The sequence below is a fragment of the Eurypyga helias genome, unplaced genomic scaffold (assembly GCF_000690775.1).
Source record: "Eurypyga helias isolate BGI_N326 unplaced genomic scaffold, ASM69077v1 scaffold5455, whole genome shotgun sequence".
NCBI lineage: Eukaryota > Metazoa > Chordata > Aves > Eurypygiformes > Eurypygidae > Eurypyga > Eurypyga helias.
In genome coordinates, this window is record NW_010250651.1 from 12,436 (window position 1) to 30,201 (window position 17,766).

General features: G+C 40.1%; 1 protein-coding gene across 1 annotated transcript; it reads left to right on the forward strand.

The window, feature by feature from the left end:
• Positions 1-1,869: 1,869 nt before the first annotated feature.
• OTOA (otoancorin) lies at positions 1,870-16,236 on the forward strand. The gene is made up of 17 exons (XM_010151733.1): positions 1,870-1,948; positions 2,303-2,331; positions 2,422-2,452; positions 2,546-2,573; positions 3,490-3,577; positions 5,078-5,209; positions 6,556-6,791; positions 7,006-7,109; positions 9,865-9,971; positions 10,413-10,552; positions 12,825-12,948; positions 13,333-13,548; positions 14,094-14,261; positions 14,563-14,703; positions 15,297-15,352; positions 15,729-15,846; positions 16,159-16,236. Exons 1-17 carry the CDS (start codon positions 1,870-1,872, stop codon positions 16,234-16,236), a joined length of 1,875 nt encoding a protein of 624 aa, XP_010150035.1.
• Positions 16,237-17,766: the final 1,530 nt, after the last annotated feature.

Genomic DNA, 17,766 nt, shown 5'->3' on the forward strand with positions numbered 1-17,766 from the left:
TCCGGGTTGACGCTGGTAGCTTGGTTTAAACTCTGCAGAGTAATTAAACCTTACTGCAAAATTAATGGGGAAAGGCAGAAACAAACACAAGGAAGTTCATTGTCTAGGAAACCAGATCCATCTGAATGAGAGACGGGTACTGGCACTCTCAAAAGAATAGCTGAAAAGGGTTTCGGTGTGTGCAAGAACAGGACAGAGGCAGTAACTTGTTGAAGTCTAATGTTTAAATTTTTCATCATCAGTTTAACTCATCTTGTAACAGGAGTGACTTAAGCGCTTGTGATAGACTGAAGTATTGCTAGAGGCTGTTGGAAGACGTTTTGCTAGGAGTACCTGGCTGATACATGAGATTAAACATTTGGAAAAAGGCCTTTGTATTTATCAAATGTTCAGATCTGTAACTCAAGCCCTGGCAGAGAACTTTAAGGGGAAAAAAAAAAAGGATCCGAATTCAGCAACAAAAAGAAATGGAGAAATTAAATGTGGCTGCAGGTAAACCCTTGAAATGAAGGAAAGGGAGAGAAAACCTAACAAAGTCATCGCAGGGTCAGAGTGAAGTTGGCCAACGGAGCTCTCCATGATGTCATCTGTTAAAATCAGGGACTAATCGCAGTGTAAGAAGCTGCAGTCCGTAGAGCAGGGCATCACGTATGTCTGTTACACCTGTGGGGTGGTGACTCTCATGGCTGGGCAGAGGGCCAGGCTGAGGGGGCAGAGGCAGAAGATCCTCCCTGCATAAACTTGGTGCAACATGGGTTAAAGCAACTTGCGGTCCTCAGCGCGGCAGGGCTGCAGGAGATGGCTGCAGGAACACCCGTGAGTGAGACCCGCTCAGTCTCTAATTCCTGTCCCTCCCATTGCGTTATTGCACCGTGTGTCCTTGTCCTTGGGTACTAGACGAAAAGCCCCAAACTCATTTCATGTGGGACAGCTGTGAGACTGTCAGTCTTTCTGATGAGAACCGGTGACACCCTGGTGAAAAGCTCCGGGTATCCCGTTACTGCCCTTCAGCTGATTTACCTTTCACTGGTCTTTATGCTGCAGAGTGCAGGGCAGCAGGCATAGCAAGAGCTACTAAAACATATAGTTCCATAGAAACTATATCCAGCTGATGGTGAAAAAACAGATGGCACACTTCTTGTGAGACTAGAGCTTTGCTCTCTCCAAATGAAGTGTCATGGTGTTGAACGCCATTGCCCAAATGTGTTGCTTTTGCTCTGCTTCAGAAGGGCATAAGGACGTTTTCCCCTCTCTGCAGTGTCAGCAGGGGAGGGTGCACTCCTTCACCTTGCCTGCCAGGAGCACCCTGCACTGATGGGGCAAGCAAGAGAGCCAGGCCCTCCCACCATCAAGTTCAGAGATCTCCAAGTGGGTGATCCCAGACGGAGCTTGCAGTAATTGTGCAGGCAACTTAACAAGCTAAAAAAACTTTAGGTTTTGTTTGGAGCTTCTTTACTATTTCCTTTTTCTCCCCCTCTATTTTTTTTCTGTTTTATCTGAGTTTAAAATGAAATTTTTTTTGCTTTAACAAAACTGCATTTAAGTCATACTTAGGTGGAACGTGGCTTAGTAAATAAATGGGGCTGCAAGGAAGAAAATTGGCAGAGCTTCTTGGTGAAAGGGAAATAAATGTGACTGCACATAAACATTTGGTGGACTTGTATTTGCATAAAATATATCTACCCTGGAAAAAGATCTGAATTAAGAACTTGGGAGCAAGCCCTTTTAGATCATTCTTCTGCTCTGCAGCTTGGGCTGTCTCGGATCTATAGCTATGAAAGTTTTAGGTGAATACCGCCTTTTGACTCTGTTCTTCTTATTTTCCCTTTCAATCCAAATACCTTCTGGTTCTAATAAACACTAGAAGAAATGTTCAGACTTTTGAAGATATGTTTCTTATTGATATCAGTGCATCATGCTGAGATTACACACAGCCAGAACTCTGAAGGTAAGACCAGAACCCCTGTATGAGGGATGTAGTCTGTGTGGATGGAAAAATCTATGTATGTGTGGTAAAACGGGTGCGGTACTGTTTAGTAATGAGGACCATATTCTCTGCTCTCTTGACTTCACAGAGCTGTGCCAGCAAAGAAGTTGTCCAAGATTGCTTATTATTTAATAGCCTTTTATTTTCACTGTTTTTCTGTAAAAACGTTTAACCAAAACGGCATTAAATTCTTATAAATAAATAAATTATATGTGTATATATAGTTTCTGTGCATAGAATACATGTATTTTTGTATAATACAGTTCAATGATGAAACATTAAATTAACTTTTAGTAATGGGATAATCTTTTACAGATTTGCCTCCGTTGTTACACAAAGCTGTGGTTAGTATTTTTATTTGATCTCTCTACTAACATTTTATATTCTAATCTAAAAATAATAAATTATTACATATACTTATCGTTTTTCCTTAGGAGGAAGTAATAACTGGGAAATATCTGAATGGTAATGTACAACACTGTTCCCACTTCTGCTTCCAAACGGAATTAAAACTCAGTATCTCACCATAGCTTTTTATGTTCCATTTTTCATGTGTAGCCCTCCTTGATATACTTCATTTCCAGAGGTAATGTATTACTCTCACCATCTGATTTTCGGTATTATCTTGCACTTCAGATACGATCTGCTTTATTTCCACAGAAACTGGAACATGATGGATAGAATGAAATTGGCACATATGATTACTTTGATTTAGATCTCCTGTGAGGAGTATTTCCTCTTAAGGAAAAAGATAGTTTTCGTGTTAAAGCAAAAAATATGCATAGAATGAAGCTGAGAATAAACCTCCACTACAGTTTTCAAAAGTTCTGATAATTAATTAACTTTGTTCATATGTTTGAGAATGTCGTCTTAAGGAAATTAGTTGCAGTTCCAGCTTTTGTCCATCTTCCTCTTTCAGTAGTGCTCCCTCCCCCATCCATCACACTTCCTCCATCTCCTGGTGACTTTCGAATTATTTGCTAATTTTGTCTAAATTTGAAAGAGCAATATAAGCCTCAAAGGCAGTTATACTCCACACATTTTGAGAAGAATCAATGACTGTGTGAAGAAGACACACTGAAATTAATGACTCTGCTGAGGGAAAGGCAGCAGCCATCAGTCACTGTACTTCCTTTCTACAAGCAGATCAGAGCAGGCATAATGGGATGCCAGGAAGCTCACCTATAGCTCTGGACCAGCCACTGCACACATTATGTCATGCCCAGAGGTGGTACTAATGGCGGCATCTTGAAAATTTGGGATTATTGTGGGTGGTTGTGGGGTTAGATTAAAAAATCCGTTCTGTTCCACATTGAAACTCATGCTTTTCTTGCATTAAATAGGTCAGCTTTTAGTCACGTTAGGCCAAAAAGTTGAATACTCATGTCATTATGGTGTTAGTAACAGTGTTTGCTTTTCTTACTCTTGTTTGGTCTTGTAAATCTGCTGTCTTACATGTTACATTATTTTACTGGCATTTTTGGTCCTGTTTTCTGTTACAGTTCTAATGGCTGGACTGCAGATATTCTTACAAAAGTCATGGCGTATTTTCATGCCAAGGAAGTTATGTTTACTCTTAGCAGCCTACAGGTTTGTGCCATTTAATATACATGAAAATTCTTACTTGAAAAGGAATGAAAAAAAGCAGCCTATCTCTGTAGCCACAACTAGGTTGTCGATAATAGAGATAACTAACAGATCTACAGCGTGGCAGGTAAGTAGGAAATAGCAATAGTTTTTTTGATTTGTCCTTTTCCCTTAAGACTGCAGCAGAATACAAGGCAGAAATAATAAGAAAGATCTTCTTGCTTCTCTTCTGATGGAAAGCAGGATTTAGGAGTTTTCAGGCTTAGCGACTGTTTCGGAATTGAGTGCATACACATCTGTATGTGTATGTCTCCTCAAAATGGCAGGTTTCTCCCAGATTTTGACCATGGCTGTAGTTTGCACTGCTGCTGGTAGAATGAGAGGCTCCAGAGCATCCTACAAAAATTCCTCTGAACTCTGTTTTTGTAAATTGTCAGTGTGGAAGTGACATAGGAAAATTGTTCTTTACCCCCAGTCATTACGATGAGTTACGAGCTAGTTTAAGTGGAGCTGGAGCCTGCTAATCAAAACCTGACCCCCTCCATCCTCCCTACACACACTCTGAGAAAGTGTCAAATGTGCCATCTGTGAGCCTCAGGCATTCCCAAAAGCCTACAGCCATGCAGCTCCACAGCCTTCAAACCTTCTCCCAAGCTGCATTTCACCATCACAGCTCACCTAAGCCTCCACAAGACTAACGCTGCCTCTTCCCATTTGATTTATTAACACTTGAACTCATTTATTTGATTTATTATTCAGATTTATTAACAGTTTAGGGGTGTAATCATGCCTGGACCCCCTAGACAACAAGGACTAACTATGTTAATACTTGTTTGTGGCAATGCAGGCTAAGCAACGACAACAAAGAACAGTTTCAACTCGAATTCCAAATCAATTCTGAAATAATTCTGTCAGGAATGAGAAGGGGTTTTACTCCAGTCTGGTGCTAATGAGCCTTACAGTGCTTTCTGTTCCAGTGTTACAATTCCCCTTAGATTTTCAAAACAGGCACAAGATTGTTAACTGGTAACGCAGTTTGATGTGCGTGAGAATATTTTTGCCTTATGACTAGGCACAGACTTTTCCTCCCATCTAATTGCACATTTCCTTCCTTTTGCTAAGTAATAATAAAACGTATGTGGTACCCAATCTTTCTGAGCTCTTGAAAAGGTTCATTTTCACAGCTCTGCTCTGTGAAGCAGAAAAGTGTTATTGTTCTTGTTTATTTAGTGAGAAATGGAGGCGGTTTTGTTAAATGGCTCACTGGAGAGGAGTCTCTCATGAAGACAAGAATAGGATTTTAAAAGTGTTGTCTTTCAGAATTACATTTAGATTATTTTTGTTTACAGTTTGTGTTGGGTACAATTATTCTAGTTCTTGACAAAACAGAGAATACAGGAGGTAAGCACTTAACTCTCCTTAAGAGGAGACTTTCAGGGAGTAAAAGATGTCCTCCAATATTATGAGTTTTATGTATATTACACATATTTTTCTCTACTGCAGATGTCAATAAAAGGTTACCTGAAGAACCTTTTACGCCAGCCTAGGCAACTACTCTTTGAATTTCAACAGCTTGATCAGCAGCAGTTCCAAACTGCAATGAAGTATCTCTTCAACAGCAGAAAGAACCATCTTGTAAGTCACTTTGCACTTGTGAAAAATAAAAGCAGCTGTCAGTGGTTTAGACAGAGGGGAAAGGACCAGTCTGGGGGTCTCGCCGCGCATGCCATGCAGTTGCTTATCTGGCTTGAATTAGATTCCAGGAGACCCTCTCCTTAGGTTGGGCTTATTTAATTTACCTCTTGTTGTCTGAAAGTTTGGTGATAAGTCAGTCATCTGGATTGTCTCTGTAATCAGTGGCGAGAAAGACATCTCCAGAGGATGATTCACCTTCCTACGCAAGTATCAAAGATAGGTAGGACCAGTTGCTCTTAGGGAGCATCTGCTTCTCTTCAGTGGCTAGAAAGAGCCAAGATGACAAAAGAAGGTGAAATTAGTTACCTTGTTAATTAGTTATGGGAGCGTCCAAGCAAAATCTTAGGCAGTTTGGAGGGGAGGCAGCATAGAATTATTTGCTTGCCTCTGTGGTGTGTTCCCTGTGTGACCCATCTGCAAAGCCTCACTCAGAGTCAGTGAGTGCCACCCACAGTGGTTGTCCCCTGCAGAGTCATAGCCTGATGTATGAGAGCACTTGGCATCTTCCCTGCAGGGAGTAGGAGATTAATCTGGGAGAAAGGGAGAGCATTTCCCCTGGCGCAGGAGGTGTGACTGCCCAGAACAAGCACTGTATAATCTACTATTAAAACATCAGCGATGCAGCTCCTGCTGCCAAAGCACACAGGATAGGTGTGCAGCATGCACTGGGAGCCAGAGTAGCAGAGCGTAAGCCCTTTCACTAAACTGTAAATTTTTTCTTCTCAAACGGCATACCCAGTTCTTCCAGTATGGGTGATATTGCATGAACGATCACCAGGCCCGGGACTATCAGCCCTGAACAGGCTGTCCTAGATACACTGATTTGTGAGATGCAGCAACCTAATAATCCACCCCCAGCCAGGGTGACTTTATTCCCTGGGCTTTGTTCTTTGATGTTGCCCCATCTTCTGGAGATGTTTGTAGTAACAGCTGCCAGAAGTACTGCATGGGAAAAGGTCTGTTCTAGAGATGTCTGTGAATTAAATGATATATGAAATAATACCTATTCAATTGTGATATCCTTTCACTTTCCAAGTAACTAGTTCGTTCATGAGAGCACACATTATACCTTCAGCCATTTGGATTATTTTTCTGGTCTATGTTCTCGTTTTGTCAAAAGATTCAAGATGATCACTGGCTGATGCCAGAAAGAAATTACCTGAAGAAATGCAACCACATAGTATTTCGCACCATATTGCACGCGTAGTGCTTTCTGTCAGGCCTCAAAATGAGCAACATATTGGATTAATCAAGGAGACGTTCTTTTAACCCCTTATTGCTTGCAGGAAATGGGAAATATTACCCTTGATTGGGACAAGACCAGAGAGAGACTTTTTCAAAGCCCAGGAGTAAACAGGACCTTGTTCCTTGTAACGCTGGATAAATGCTTTCTGGCTCTGAGTGCTTTGGACTGTGTGGATATCCTAAGCCAGATTTTGCGTGTGTCAGCGGTGAACTATCTCCAACCTGAGGTCGTTGGGAACCTCCCGAATGTCCTGCAGGAGGATGCTTTCAGAAACTTGTAAGCCTTTTATGTTCCAGACACAGTTAATACAATGTAACATTTGCTGGCTATATAGACTGAAACCATATAGTAACTTCTTTTTTAGAAAGTATGTTTTCCAGATACAGCTTTCTGCTTCTGTGGTGTTGTTTCTAAAAACACATGTCCCTGTGTGTCATTTAAGAAAAATAGTTAACTCATTAGAGAACTGACATGCCCTTGTATCACTCAGATCAACAGTATTCAAGGACCTCTATGACAAGACCTCTGCAAATACACGGAGAGCTCTGTATGGCTGGATGAAGCAGATTCTACAGAAGTCCTGTAACATGAGTGGTATGTTATATACAAAGTATTTTCTCCTTGCTTATCATAAGAGAAAAACCATCAGCAAAAGGCCTATCCATTGTATTGAATTGTTGCACAGCTTCAACACAGGTCTGCTTAGGAGTAGCTGTCTTGAATACCTTTGCTCCAGAATACAGTAAACATATTTGTTATTCATGGAAAACAGTTCTCCAACAGTTTGTCACCTCTTTTGCACAGAGCTGTACACACAGTCTTTGTACTCAAGCCCTTTTTCTAAGACTTGAATAGGATGCAATTGGCAGGTGCGCTGCGCAGATGTGCTGTTCACTTCTAAACTCCTTTTCAGGCTAGAAAAACAGATGTGTCTCAGAATATATTAGCCAATGCACTGTTTAAAAATACAGAAGATAGGCAGCATGTTCTGAAAGTTCTACTGCTCATGGCACTGCCTTGTTCAAAAAAAGGACGAGATAAAGACCAAGTTAGTTACTTCTGATTTTATGCATTTTACCACATCTGTTTCCCATGTTAATAAGTCTTTAACAGACGTGCTACAGCTGGGGCAGTGTGGAACAGGCTCCGCGAGGGGCTGTAAAGTGGCAGCGGCTCTGACGCATCAGAGCCAGCTCTTGGGTTTCACTGAACATCCCAACAGTGCTATCGTGGGAGCATTTTAGACATGTATGTTTTTCCTCTTTCCTGGGAAATCAAAGACAAAATCCCCACTTGCTTCAGTTGCACAAAATTTCACTCCTGCCTTTTCAAAATATCAAAAGTAACCCATTAAGTCACAGAGAGGACATTCATGATGCTGCTATGAGGTGGTATTAGTGCCAGTGCATTACCAAGGAAGCAAAGATGCAGAACTTGCCTGATGGTACTCAGCAGTCCTGGGAAAATCCCACAGCATCAGACATCTTGGGTTGTGTCTGAAGCAGCAGTGAACCCTCAGTCTGTAAAAGATCACCTCGCTCAGGAAGGACTGAGGATTACCATGCCTTTCTTACAGCCTGGCTGCTGCTCCAGGTGCAGAGCAATGCAGACAGTGTGCATGCACTCCTGAAGGCATCAGCAGCTAGTTCTGCCAGTGCGAGCTGCGGCACCCATCAGCCCTGAGCAGGCACAGTTGGACTGCTACCAACGTCCCGGTTGGCAAGTCTAAAGCTCACTGAAGTATGCCTGCCCACCACGGGTCACCGCGCGGAGTGCGGGACAACAGAAGAGTTTGATTTATTCACCTGATACGTGGGTATCACTGGGCCCACCTGGGAAAGGGATCAGCCCTCTGCAGAAGCACCATTTCTCTCACTGAAGCTCGGCGGAAAGGAAACTTGAAAGAAGCCTCATATTTGTGGTGTTTACAGGGCTATCTCCCAAGCATTTCTGCTGGGTTTGGTGACACCACTGTGTCTCCTTTGCTGCAGAAATGCAGAGGGCTTTTCTACCATACTGCCTCTCCCAGTGGTGTCGGGCAGCCCCTGTAGCTGGGTCACTGGGTGAGCAGAAGGTTACTTGTGGCTTCTGTAAACCTTTCAAGAAATTTGTTCGCCTCCCAGACAATTCTCAGACATTTCTTATTAAAAACACTGAGGTATTCAGAGATGAGGCATGCTGGTAGCCCTTGCAAAACCAGGAGGCCACAACTTTTGAATTTTGTACCTTATTTAAAAATAACAGTTTTGAGGGATCACAGCTACCACGGTTGGTAACTGCAAGTCTGTTCTGTGAAAGGCCACAGTCAACATCCTAAATTGTAATAGTTTTTATTTAACTCTTCTTTCATATCTTTCAACTCAATATTCCTGGTAATGGGAGATAATATCACTTAAAAAACCCCAGAGGCCTGACAAAAAAGCAGAGTCTGCTGGGAGCATCATCTTGTCTCAGCCAAGAAGCTTAGATCTGTGTTTTTAAAAACTTACTCAACAAGGTTCTTCAGCTTCTGATATTTATAGGCTGATTTTTTTCAGATACTGACAACTTTTCTAAGCACACTGATGATTCTATTTTAATAGATATGTGAGTATCAGCACTGCTAAGGAATATGTTCAGAGGTATCAAACGTTGAGCCATCCCGATTATGACTCCTTAAAGAAAACACTGTCTTTATGGCTCAGAGTACCCACCTAGTCCATAAATATGTTTTTCCTTAGGGATATTTGGATCTTGATTTAATTTTTAGTCCTTAGGAGAATATATAGACTTCCTATAGGAGTCCTATAGGAATGACATTTTTTCACTGCTGTATTTTGTATTGTTTGCCAGCCTGTTTCCATACAGCTTTATGAATGCTTTTTCATTTTCTCCATTATTGCTATTCCTGCAATAAGTGGTGTCATCAATAGTAATATGTAAGATGTATAAAGTGTTACAATGTGTCATGCCTTCCTGCTGTTCTTAAATAACGTTTGATTATGAAAGCTGAATTTTTAAAAATGCTGCTCCGTATTTAATATTATTGGTTTAATTTTTCCTGTCCCATACTTTATCCATTTTCTATTTCAACACCATAAAAAATTAATCATTTTTATATTAGAAAATTGGAGACATTTGGAACAGTATTTCATTTTCATTAAAAAATGTGTGGGCTTATAAAAATGTGGTGGTAAAATGTAGCTAATGGATGCAATCTGACTCTCTGGTAAGGATTTTTCTTGTATAGATTAATCTTGAAAGATTTTAGTTCTTGTCTTAACTATTTGCCAATAACAATATACTGGGTACAATATATTTGAAAAATAATTACTTTCTTCACATCATAGTATTTATTTATGCAAAACAGATTTCAATGAAACAACTTCTTGGGTCAGTGCAGAAAACTTACGGATTTTGGGAAGATACATGGTCCATCTCCCATTAGAAGAAATTCTGAAAATCGATCTCAGTGAAGTAAGTAACAAAATGTGGTTGGACATATCATCAGTCAAGTGATGTCAGCTACAAACAACATGAACACAAATGCAAAATTAAATATGAAATAGAAGTTTATATATTTTAGTTACTTAACCATAAAGTGAATCCAAATCCACTGTCAATCAAATATTCTTGCCTTCTTGGAATTTGAAAGTGCCTGTCACTAATATGTGATTATTTATCTATGTCAGACTTCTGTTACTTATACTCAGACCAACGAAAGAAGGCCCTCACATCATTTGACAGTTTGGTGGAGAACCGCTCACTCAGCTTTGCCTTCAAAAATACTGTAATATTCAAATCCGTCTTCTTCCTTTCTCTATAACATGAATGGAGTCAATTAATTTAGAGTGTCAGACATAATTTATTGGGTGTAATTGTTTTGTAATCCTGAAATATGATTTTTGTGCTGGTCAGATAAGACTGTTCATTAGCTATGACAATGCAACCAAGCAGCTGGACACCGTGTATGATATCACACCGGAGCTTGCACGAGCTTTCCTGGAAAGAATAAACTCATCAGGGTTTGATATGAGAAACACTTCAACTATCTACAGGCAAGACTGTTTTTCTTTTCTTTTATGGCTGTGTCTGGAGAGAACAAATAAGTAAGGAGAAAAGAGAGGAGCAATAAGTAGCTGATGAAATAGCATTTTCCTTCCAGCAGAAAAATCTAGGCTGGAATCCAACCCTAGTTAGCAACAGTGAAGAATTGCTACTTCATGAATTTTTGGAGGTGTGCCTAATTAGCTAATGCTTCATGTCCTGCCTTGCAGTGGGGAGCTCCCTGTGGTATTAGTCAGAGCACTACAGCAGTGTGTGGGGGATCCAAAGCTCCCTCACGTGGTGCAGTACAGTGATAAAATAAACTGGGATTGCGGGACATGAGTTGCCTTGACTCTTTGTATCACAGAAGATGGAGATGTTTTGTGGAAATCGCATTACGGTTAGGATTGAAGGAGGAAGTATTAGCTCATGCCAGCCAGGACTGCAAGTGGCTTTTAAATGGCATGGGTGTCACCAGAGGTTACAAAGTGAAGAGACATAATGGCCATCCTGCTGTCCTCTGTATGTCCGGCAGGGTAGAAATGAGCCATGCTTAAATGCATGTGTTAGGTGTGTAAGCAGGAAACTGCATTTTCTGAGCTGTCAAATCAGCCCTGAACTTACTAATAAAAACTAATAAAAAAACCCCAAATAAACTGCTCTTAATTGTAAATACTCAGTGGGCATGAGCTACCTGTGAGAAAGGGCTGTACTCCACATTCACACTGTTGTATAAGTGGATGTATTTAGTCCCAAGACACCCCTGTCTGGAGTTATTTGTCATCTCCTTGGGGGATACCTTGGAGTTTTAAACTAATGGAGAATATGCTTTATGGCTTCAGAGCTCCTGCCATTATTGCAGTGTAACCCACTGACTTCCATGAAGTATTGCTGACTGTTAGGGATGTAAGCAAAAGAATTGTGCCCCCATTCTAAATTTCAGTGTCAGAAATCTTAAAAATTGTTTTACCGCTCATGACAGGTGCCACATTCTCACAGATGGGAGAAATGTCATGCTCCATATTCCTTAATATATTCCATTTTTACAACACACATTTTATATTACTCATTTTAACCACACTGATGATTTTAATGCACTTTTAAGAAGTAATATTACTCATTGCTTGTAATCCCAAAGGAGAAGAAGAGCTCTTGGTGGCTCTGCAGTAATGCATCAGAAGGTAATTATTTGTTATCAAAATGCAGCCATAGATGTTTCTTTGTTTTGTGTGTTAGTTTGATGATGTCCCATGAATTCAGATGGGCTGCTAAAGCAGTGTTTTGTTTTATTGCTAAGCGGGTTGTTGTTGAGGGACTACAGGACCTAAAAGCTAAGCCTTTCCGTGCTGCAGAACTTTACGGAGTGTGTGGTAGTGCTGCAGTGTTGCCTCTGCTGATTTAGTTCACCTCTGGCCATTACTGCCCAGACTCTGCCTATGCATCGTCACTGCATTGCTGAAAACCAGAGACTGTAGCAAGAAAGCCGGGCATTGTACATTCCTGTCCTGGGTGAACTATGGAAGCAAAGGCTAGTTGTTTACAGTGAGAAGGGATTGTTTCAGGCTTCCTACAAATGAGTTTGTCGCCACCACTATGAACTCTCAAGTCCAGAGAGCAGTGCACGTTTCAGAGCTCCGTTGCAGGGATGCCGGTAACGGCAGCGGATGAGCACAAGGCCCGAGTCAGAAGGCCGACTACAGCAGGCACTTACCTGGGTGGTACGACTCCTCCTCCCCACCAGCTGTGGCTGTGGTTGCGCTTCACAGAGGTTACTGGGAACGCTGGCTGTACTACCACAGCACAGGTACAACGCTCTAGCTGCTGCCCTGACGCAGCAATGAGTTATGTTGCACGTGAAATCCAAGCAGGATTTAGAGTTCAAAAAATTCTGTCAATCCACATAAGAACTCAGCAAGCCACTTCTAAAGAATTTTTCAGCCCTACATCCTTTTCAAAGCAGAGATTGTACTGCAAATTCCACCAAGAGGAGCAGAGTTGTTAGCTGGGAAAATCTAGCCATGGACAAATGGAACCAGGAAAGTTACATTTTTGACAGCACAAGCAATCTGGGTAGAGTTCAGCTGAATGCAGAGAAGGGTGCATGTATCTCATACCCCAATTTCAGGCTGTGTGGAGTTTGAGAGATTACAGTTTAAAGCACTGGTGACAGACAGAAATCACTCAAGTTTTGAGCACAAGTAGGGTATACTGTATTATATTTCAGTTTTCCAAGAGTGTCACCTTTTATGTCAGAAGTTAGCTAATGTATTTTCTTACACATAGGCTGGGTTTATTGGTTTGCTTTTATGACGACATGGAGCAGATGGATGCTGCTGTGGCCCGGGCTTTACTTCATCAAATGATTAAATGCAATCAGTTGAGAGGTTTCCAGGCTGAGGTTCAGAAGGTGGGTACCATGCTCTTTCTTCTCGCCTAACCTAATCCTGAAAACAGAGGAGGAGGGACTTTCTTTGTGAATTTGGAAAGGACAGAGTGAAAAATGACTGGGATCTAAGCAAGCAGTGGAAATAGTTCTTGATTATATAATGCAAAGAATAAAAGCTGATTTTTGATTTTTTACAGGGCTCATTCCTTTCTCATTCTGTTTCCTCCCATTCCATATTCCTCTGAAAACTGTGGTTCTATTTTTGAATTTTTTATTAAGTGTGTGGTCACTAAGTGGTTGCCAGTGCCTATTCTGAAAACTCCACTTAAAGTTTTGGGTGGTAATGAAAATTGGTTCTTGGCAGATTTTTACTTCTCATCTGTTTTTTTTTTTTATTTATCTTAGCTCAAATCTCAACTTCTGAACATTGCCATGCAAAACCAAACTTTGAACGATATCCTTGGATCTTTGTCAGATGCCGTGATTGGACTCACTTCAAGTCAGCTGGAATCCTTGTCACCTGAAGCGGTGCATAATGCTATTGCAACATTAAACCAAGTTTCTGGGTGGGCAAAAAGCCAAGTTATGGTTTTATCCAGTAAATACCTCTCTTATGAAAAGGTACCTCTGACAACAGCTTTCCTGCTTTCTGTTTTTAAAAGCAAAATGGCTTTTTCTCAACGATAAATGTAGATTTTGAAAAGTTTAGTACAAGACTTCTTTTTGGTACTGTTAATGGTCTGAAAACTGTGTTTACATCAAATCAAAACATCCAAGACTGTACCTCCCAAAGTAATTCTCTAGTAACAGAGAGAATGACTATTTGCATATGGCAGTTGTATATGTTGTTCTGTGGGTATCACTGCCCTCAGCAGACTTTGCATGATCAGAGATTCCAGACTGCATGTTTAAATATACTGTAATGGAAGGAATCAGGGTCCTATCTGAAGTTTCAATAAAAGGAACCTCTGAGAAAACTGTTGCATTTGTTCCCTGGACAAATGGTTTGAATTCAAAGAAATCTGAGGAAAGTCCATTCCCAGGCAAGGAATGTATTAAGTATTCAACAATAATACTTTTGATTTCTTATTATCTGTTGCTTTTAAATAGCTCTGCTGTTCACAAGCCAGAAAACTTTCTGTTTGTTTGTGCTGTTATCTCTGCAGGTTTTATCATCTTATAATGTTAGTCAAATGGGCGCATTGGTAACTGGTATTAGCACCCAGTCGTTCTACAGCATGAACCCAAAGGAGCTTTCTCAGATTATTCGAGGCACAACATCGCAATACTTACCCGATTTATCACCTGCGCAACAGCAAGGGATCCTCAGGAAGGTGATTATAAACTTGAGTGTGTAGCAGGTTCTCTCTGTACAAGAGCACAATAACCAGATATGCAGAGGATGATTTAAATGTGTGTTTTAGTTCAATGGTTAATATTTCCAGTGTTGTTTTTCTGAACACCAGGTATAATTTGAAGGCTGTCTCTTGCTTAGTGTGGTGGCATTTTTAGTATTGACATGTTTTTTCTTTATCTTCTTAAGAGAAATATTACACAGAATAGAAAGAAGGGCAAATCCTGCAAATCTAAGCAGCGATTCTGAAATGCCATGTATTTATCTCTTCCTTGGTTTAGATAGCTGCATCTGGAGATTTTTCTTCATCAGTCAAAGATATACAAGGAGCTTTCTTTAAAGAAATAGCTCTTTCTGATTTATGGAAGCAGACTGGATATAATTCTTCAATGATGAAAGAAAAAGAACTAAGAATAAGCCAGGTAAAAATTATTATGCAGTTCCCATTCCACTGCAATTTACTATGATGGCAGAATCGGAAAAGTGTTGTGATATATACATATATGTTCATATATAGACATATAGATGAAAGGAATTGCCCCAAGTATATCTTTACATAAACAACCAGAGGTGACCTTGAGCCTAGGCAGCATTAAGAGAGAATGGTACCGCAAGGGAAGCATTAATATGCTGACTTCAAGATTGTGCCGCATAAATTTTCTCTTTCCAGTACTGTACACTGGACATTTGCATGTACAATCAGCCCTTTGGCTTTGTCCAGAGAGATGCAAGGTTGGACCAGGTGATCTCCAGAAGTCCCTTTAAACCTGAATTATTCTGTGGTTATGTGCCAGGAACATGTTTAACATCATCCCACAGCGCCAGTCAGTGTTGTCTTGTGAAGAAGGAATTCAGCACTGGATGCCAAACCTTTTGGTTGGCCAAACTGACCCCTAGAAATAAATACCTTTAGAGGACGTAAGAGAGCTAAGTGTACAAAACCCTTGCAGTAGTTATTGCATCTTGCAACTGAATTGCATAAGCTTAACTTCAGATATGGTGGGTTTTATTTCAGGCTTTGTATCTGTATGAATTACTGTCTCAGAAAAACTATCCTGTTGACCTTCTAAGGTATGTACAATAGTCTCTCTTGAAATGCAGTGTAAGTCTAGTTTTGTGACAAGAGCGGCTTGGAGGTAAACTTAAATACTATGTAGTTATTTTGTACTAACTTAATGTTCATTAATTCCTTGGTACCACATGATAATTCACCTTTCTCATTAAAAAGGGTCTCCAAATCCAAAAAGATTAAAGCATTGCAGAGATTTTTGTATTTTAAGGCTCAGTGAATATTTTTCAATTTTATAACATTTTTGCTTTCAATAGCTTTTCAGTTACAAGAAACGGGAAAGCGAGGTAGTTAAGAAACTGCATCTTAGGACGTGGTTGTGGGGAGTAGGGATCCTGCTTAAATATTCAAAAGATTGAACTTTGCTTTTCCTGTCAGGACAGGACAGCTTGTGAAAGGAGTAACTTGTCAACTCATTGAAAGTATGGGCACAGACATTTTTTTAAACAACTTTAAATTCTTTGAAAACAATCTTCATCTGCTTTCTCCGTATCAGGTAAAACCAAAAAAAGACTTTGTGTACATGAACATGCTACCCAAAATCCAAGCTGTAGGTAAATTACAATTTGGTTAATTCTATTTTCATTCTTTTTAAATTCTTGTATGCGTGAACTTGTCTGTTAACACGTTTCATTTAAATCTTTTATGTGTGAATAACTAATCTTAAAAACCCAAAGAAAAATGCTTTCTGAAGATAATATGCCTAGTTTTATACATATTAATTTATAACCTGTAATAAACAAGCCATTTTTTCATTCTTCCTGAAAATTTCCAAATTTCTAAGATATTAAATTTTTGTTGCTTTTAGGTTAATTGTTTGGCTTGGAAGTTTTGGAAAGTCTCCAATATATCTATTCCTCCCTTCCTCTTGTTGGTGCTCCCGTAAGTTACATCCTACTACATCTTAAGTTACTGCATTCTTAGTGGTACATTCTGAGTAGTCCTTCAGCGGCCTTTTATAATAACCTCTTTGGTCCTCAGAACACTGATGATTCAAACAAATGGCAATTTATAAAAAGTGGTCACTGACTGTAGCCAGAATCTGTCAAGTGAAAGTTGGTAATACCCGATGTCTTTTAGTATAGCCCATTTTTGCCACAACAGTGGGTTCCTCTGCATCCTTGAAACCAGTCCCCGCTGAAGCGCGCTGTGCACAGGCTGAATCACAGTATGGTGGTGTGGCAGCAGTGAAGAAGTTTGTAATGCTGCTGCTGATGCAGTTGCTGATGTCTCCTGAAATAAAGGGGTTAATTCATTGGGCTTGCTGGAGCATAATTGTTTAGAATCACAAAAATAACTTAAATGTAGTTTATGCTGGATTTTTTTTTTTAGTTTCCCCTAGGTTGTGAGACGTGGTTTGCTTATTTGTCTGGGGTTTTTGAGAGTGGATATGTAAGGCAAGGGCATGGTGTACTGCCCAAGCATATTGCTTCCTCTGGTTGAAGACATTTCAGTGTATTTAAAGACATTTTTGTGAGTTAGCAAAATGTCTATGCATTATGTAATATGCAAAGTAATATTCCATTATGTAAATAGCGAAGTAATAGCCAGTGACAGGTTTTTTCCTCAAGAAAAAAAAACAAACACATAGCTTGATAGGAACTCCTGAATCGTACAATTTGATAATTCCCATTTTGCATTATTTCTTTCTTCCCACATTCTTAAAAGCATGAAAGGGAATGAGAACTGTTTTTTTCCTGGAATTTTTTTTAATTGAAAAGAAGTAAGGAAAGAAAATGATTCTGTTTGAAAAAGCATTATTCTATTTAAAAAAAAATCAAACAAACCAACAACAAAACCCCCAAACCCAAAACCAAAACCAAACCCACAAAAACAAACCACAGAAAGACTTCAATGCAAGGCTTTCTACAAACTGCAGCACCAAGTTGTTTGGCAACAATTGCATGTTTCTTGTTCAGGGCCGTCAGAAGTCACTGGTGCTCTTGCCTACAGACCCTGCTAAGGCTGGGCTTGCACAGCTTTGGGATATGGCACTGTTTGCAAAGGCTGCCTGCCATTCTGGGTGGAAGGGATCATCATTTTGTTTCATTTGGCAGGCCTTCTTGAATTTTGATAAAAAGAAAGCCTACTCTGAAATTATTTCTTGTCCTTAAGCCACCCAACACATTTGCATTCATCAGAGACTTATTCCTTATAAAAAGGAGAAAGAGGAAATGTTTCTGAAATGTATATAGTCTTGTTGCATATGATGTTAAATCATCTCAGCATTTCCATCCACTTGCAGCTATTTATAACCCCTAGCCATTTTTTGAAGTGAGGTTCATGTGCTGATGAACTGGAAGAAAATGTAAGTTAAAGTGTGGATTAATTACAACTTGACATAGTGGAATCGAGCGCACCCTCAGCAAGTTTGCAGAGGATACCAAGCTCAGTGGTGTGGTTGGCACGCCTGAGG

What these genes read in the sequence shown, in the direction of transcription:
- OTOA (XM_010151733.1), top strand. Translation starts at nt 1,870, where the DNA reads ATGTTCAGACTTTTGAAGATATGTTTCTTATTGATATCAGTGCATCAT. An exon ending in GATATACTTCATTTCCAGAG is followed by an intron (nt 2,574 to 3,489) that starts GTAATGTATTAC and finishes TTTCTGTTACAG; the next exon opens with TTCTAATGGCTGGACTGCAG. An exon ending in AAGAACTAAGAATAAGCCAG is followed by an intron (nt 14,704 to 15,296) that starts GTAAAAATTATT and finishes GTTTTATTTCAG; the next exon opens with GCTTTGTATCTGTATGAATT.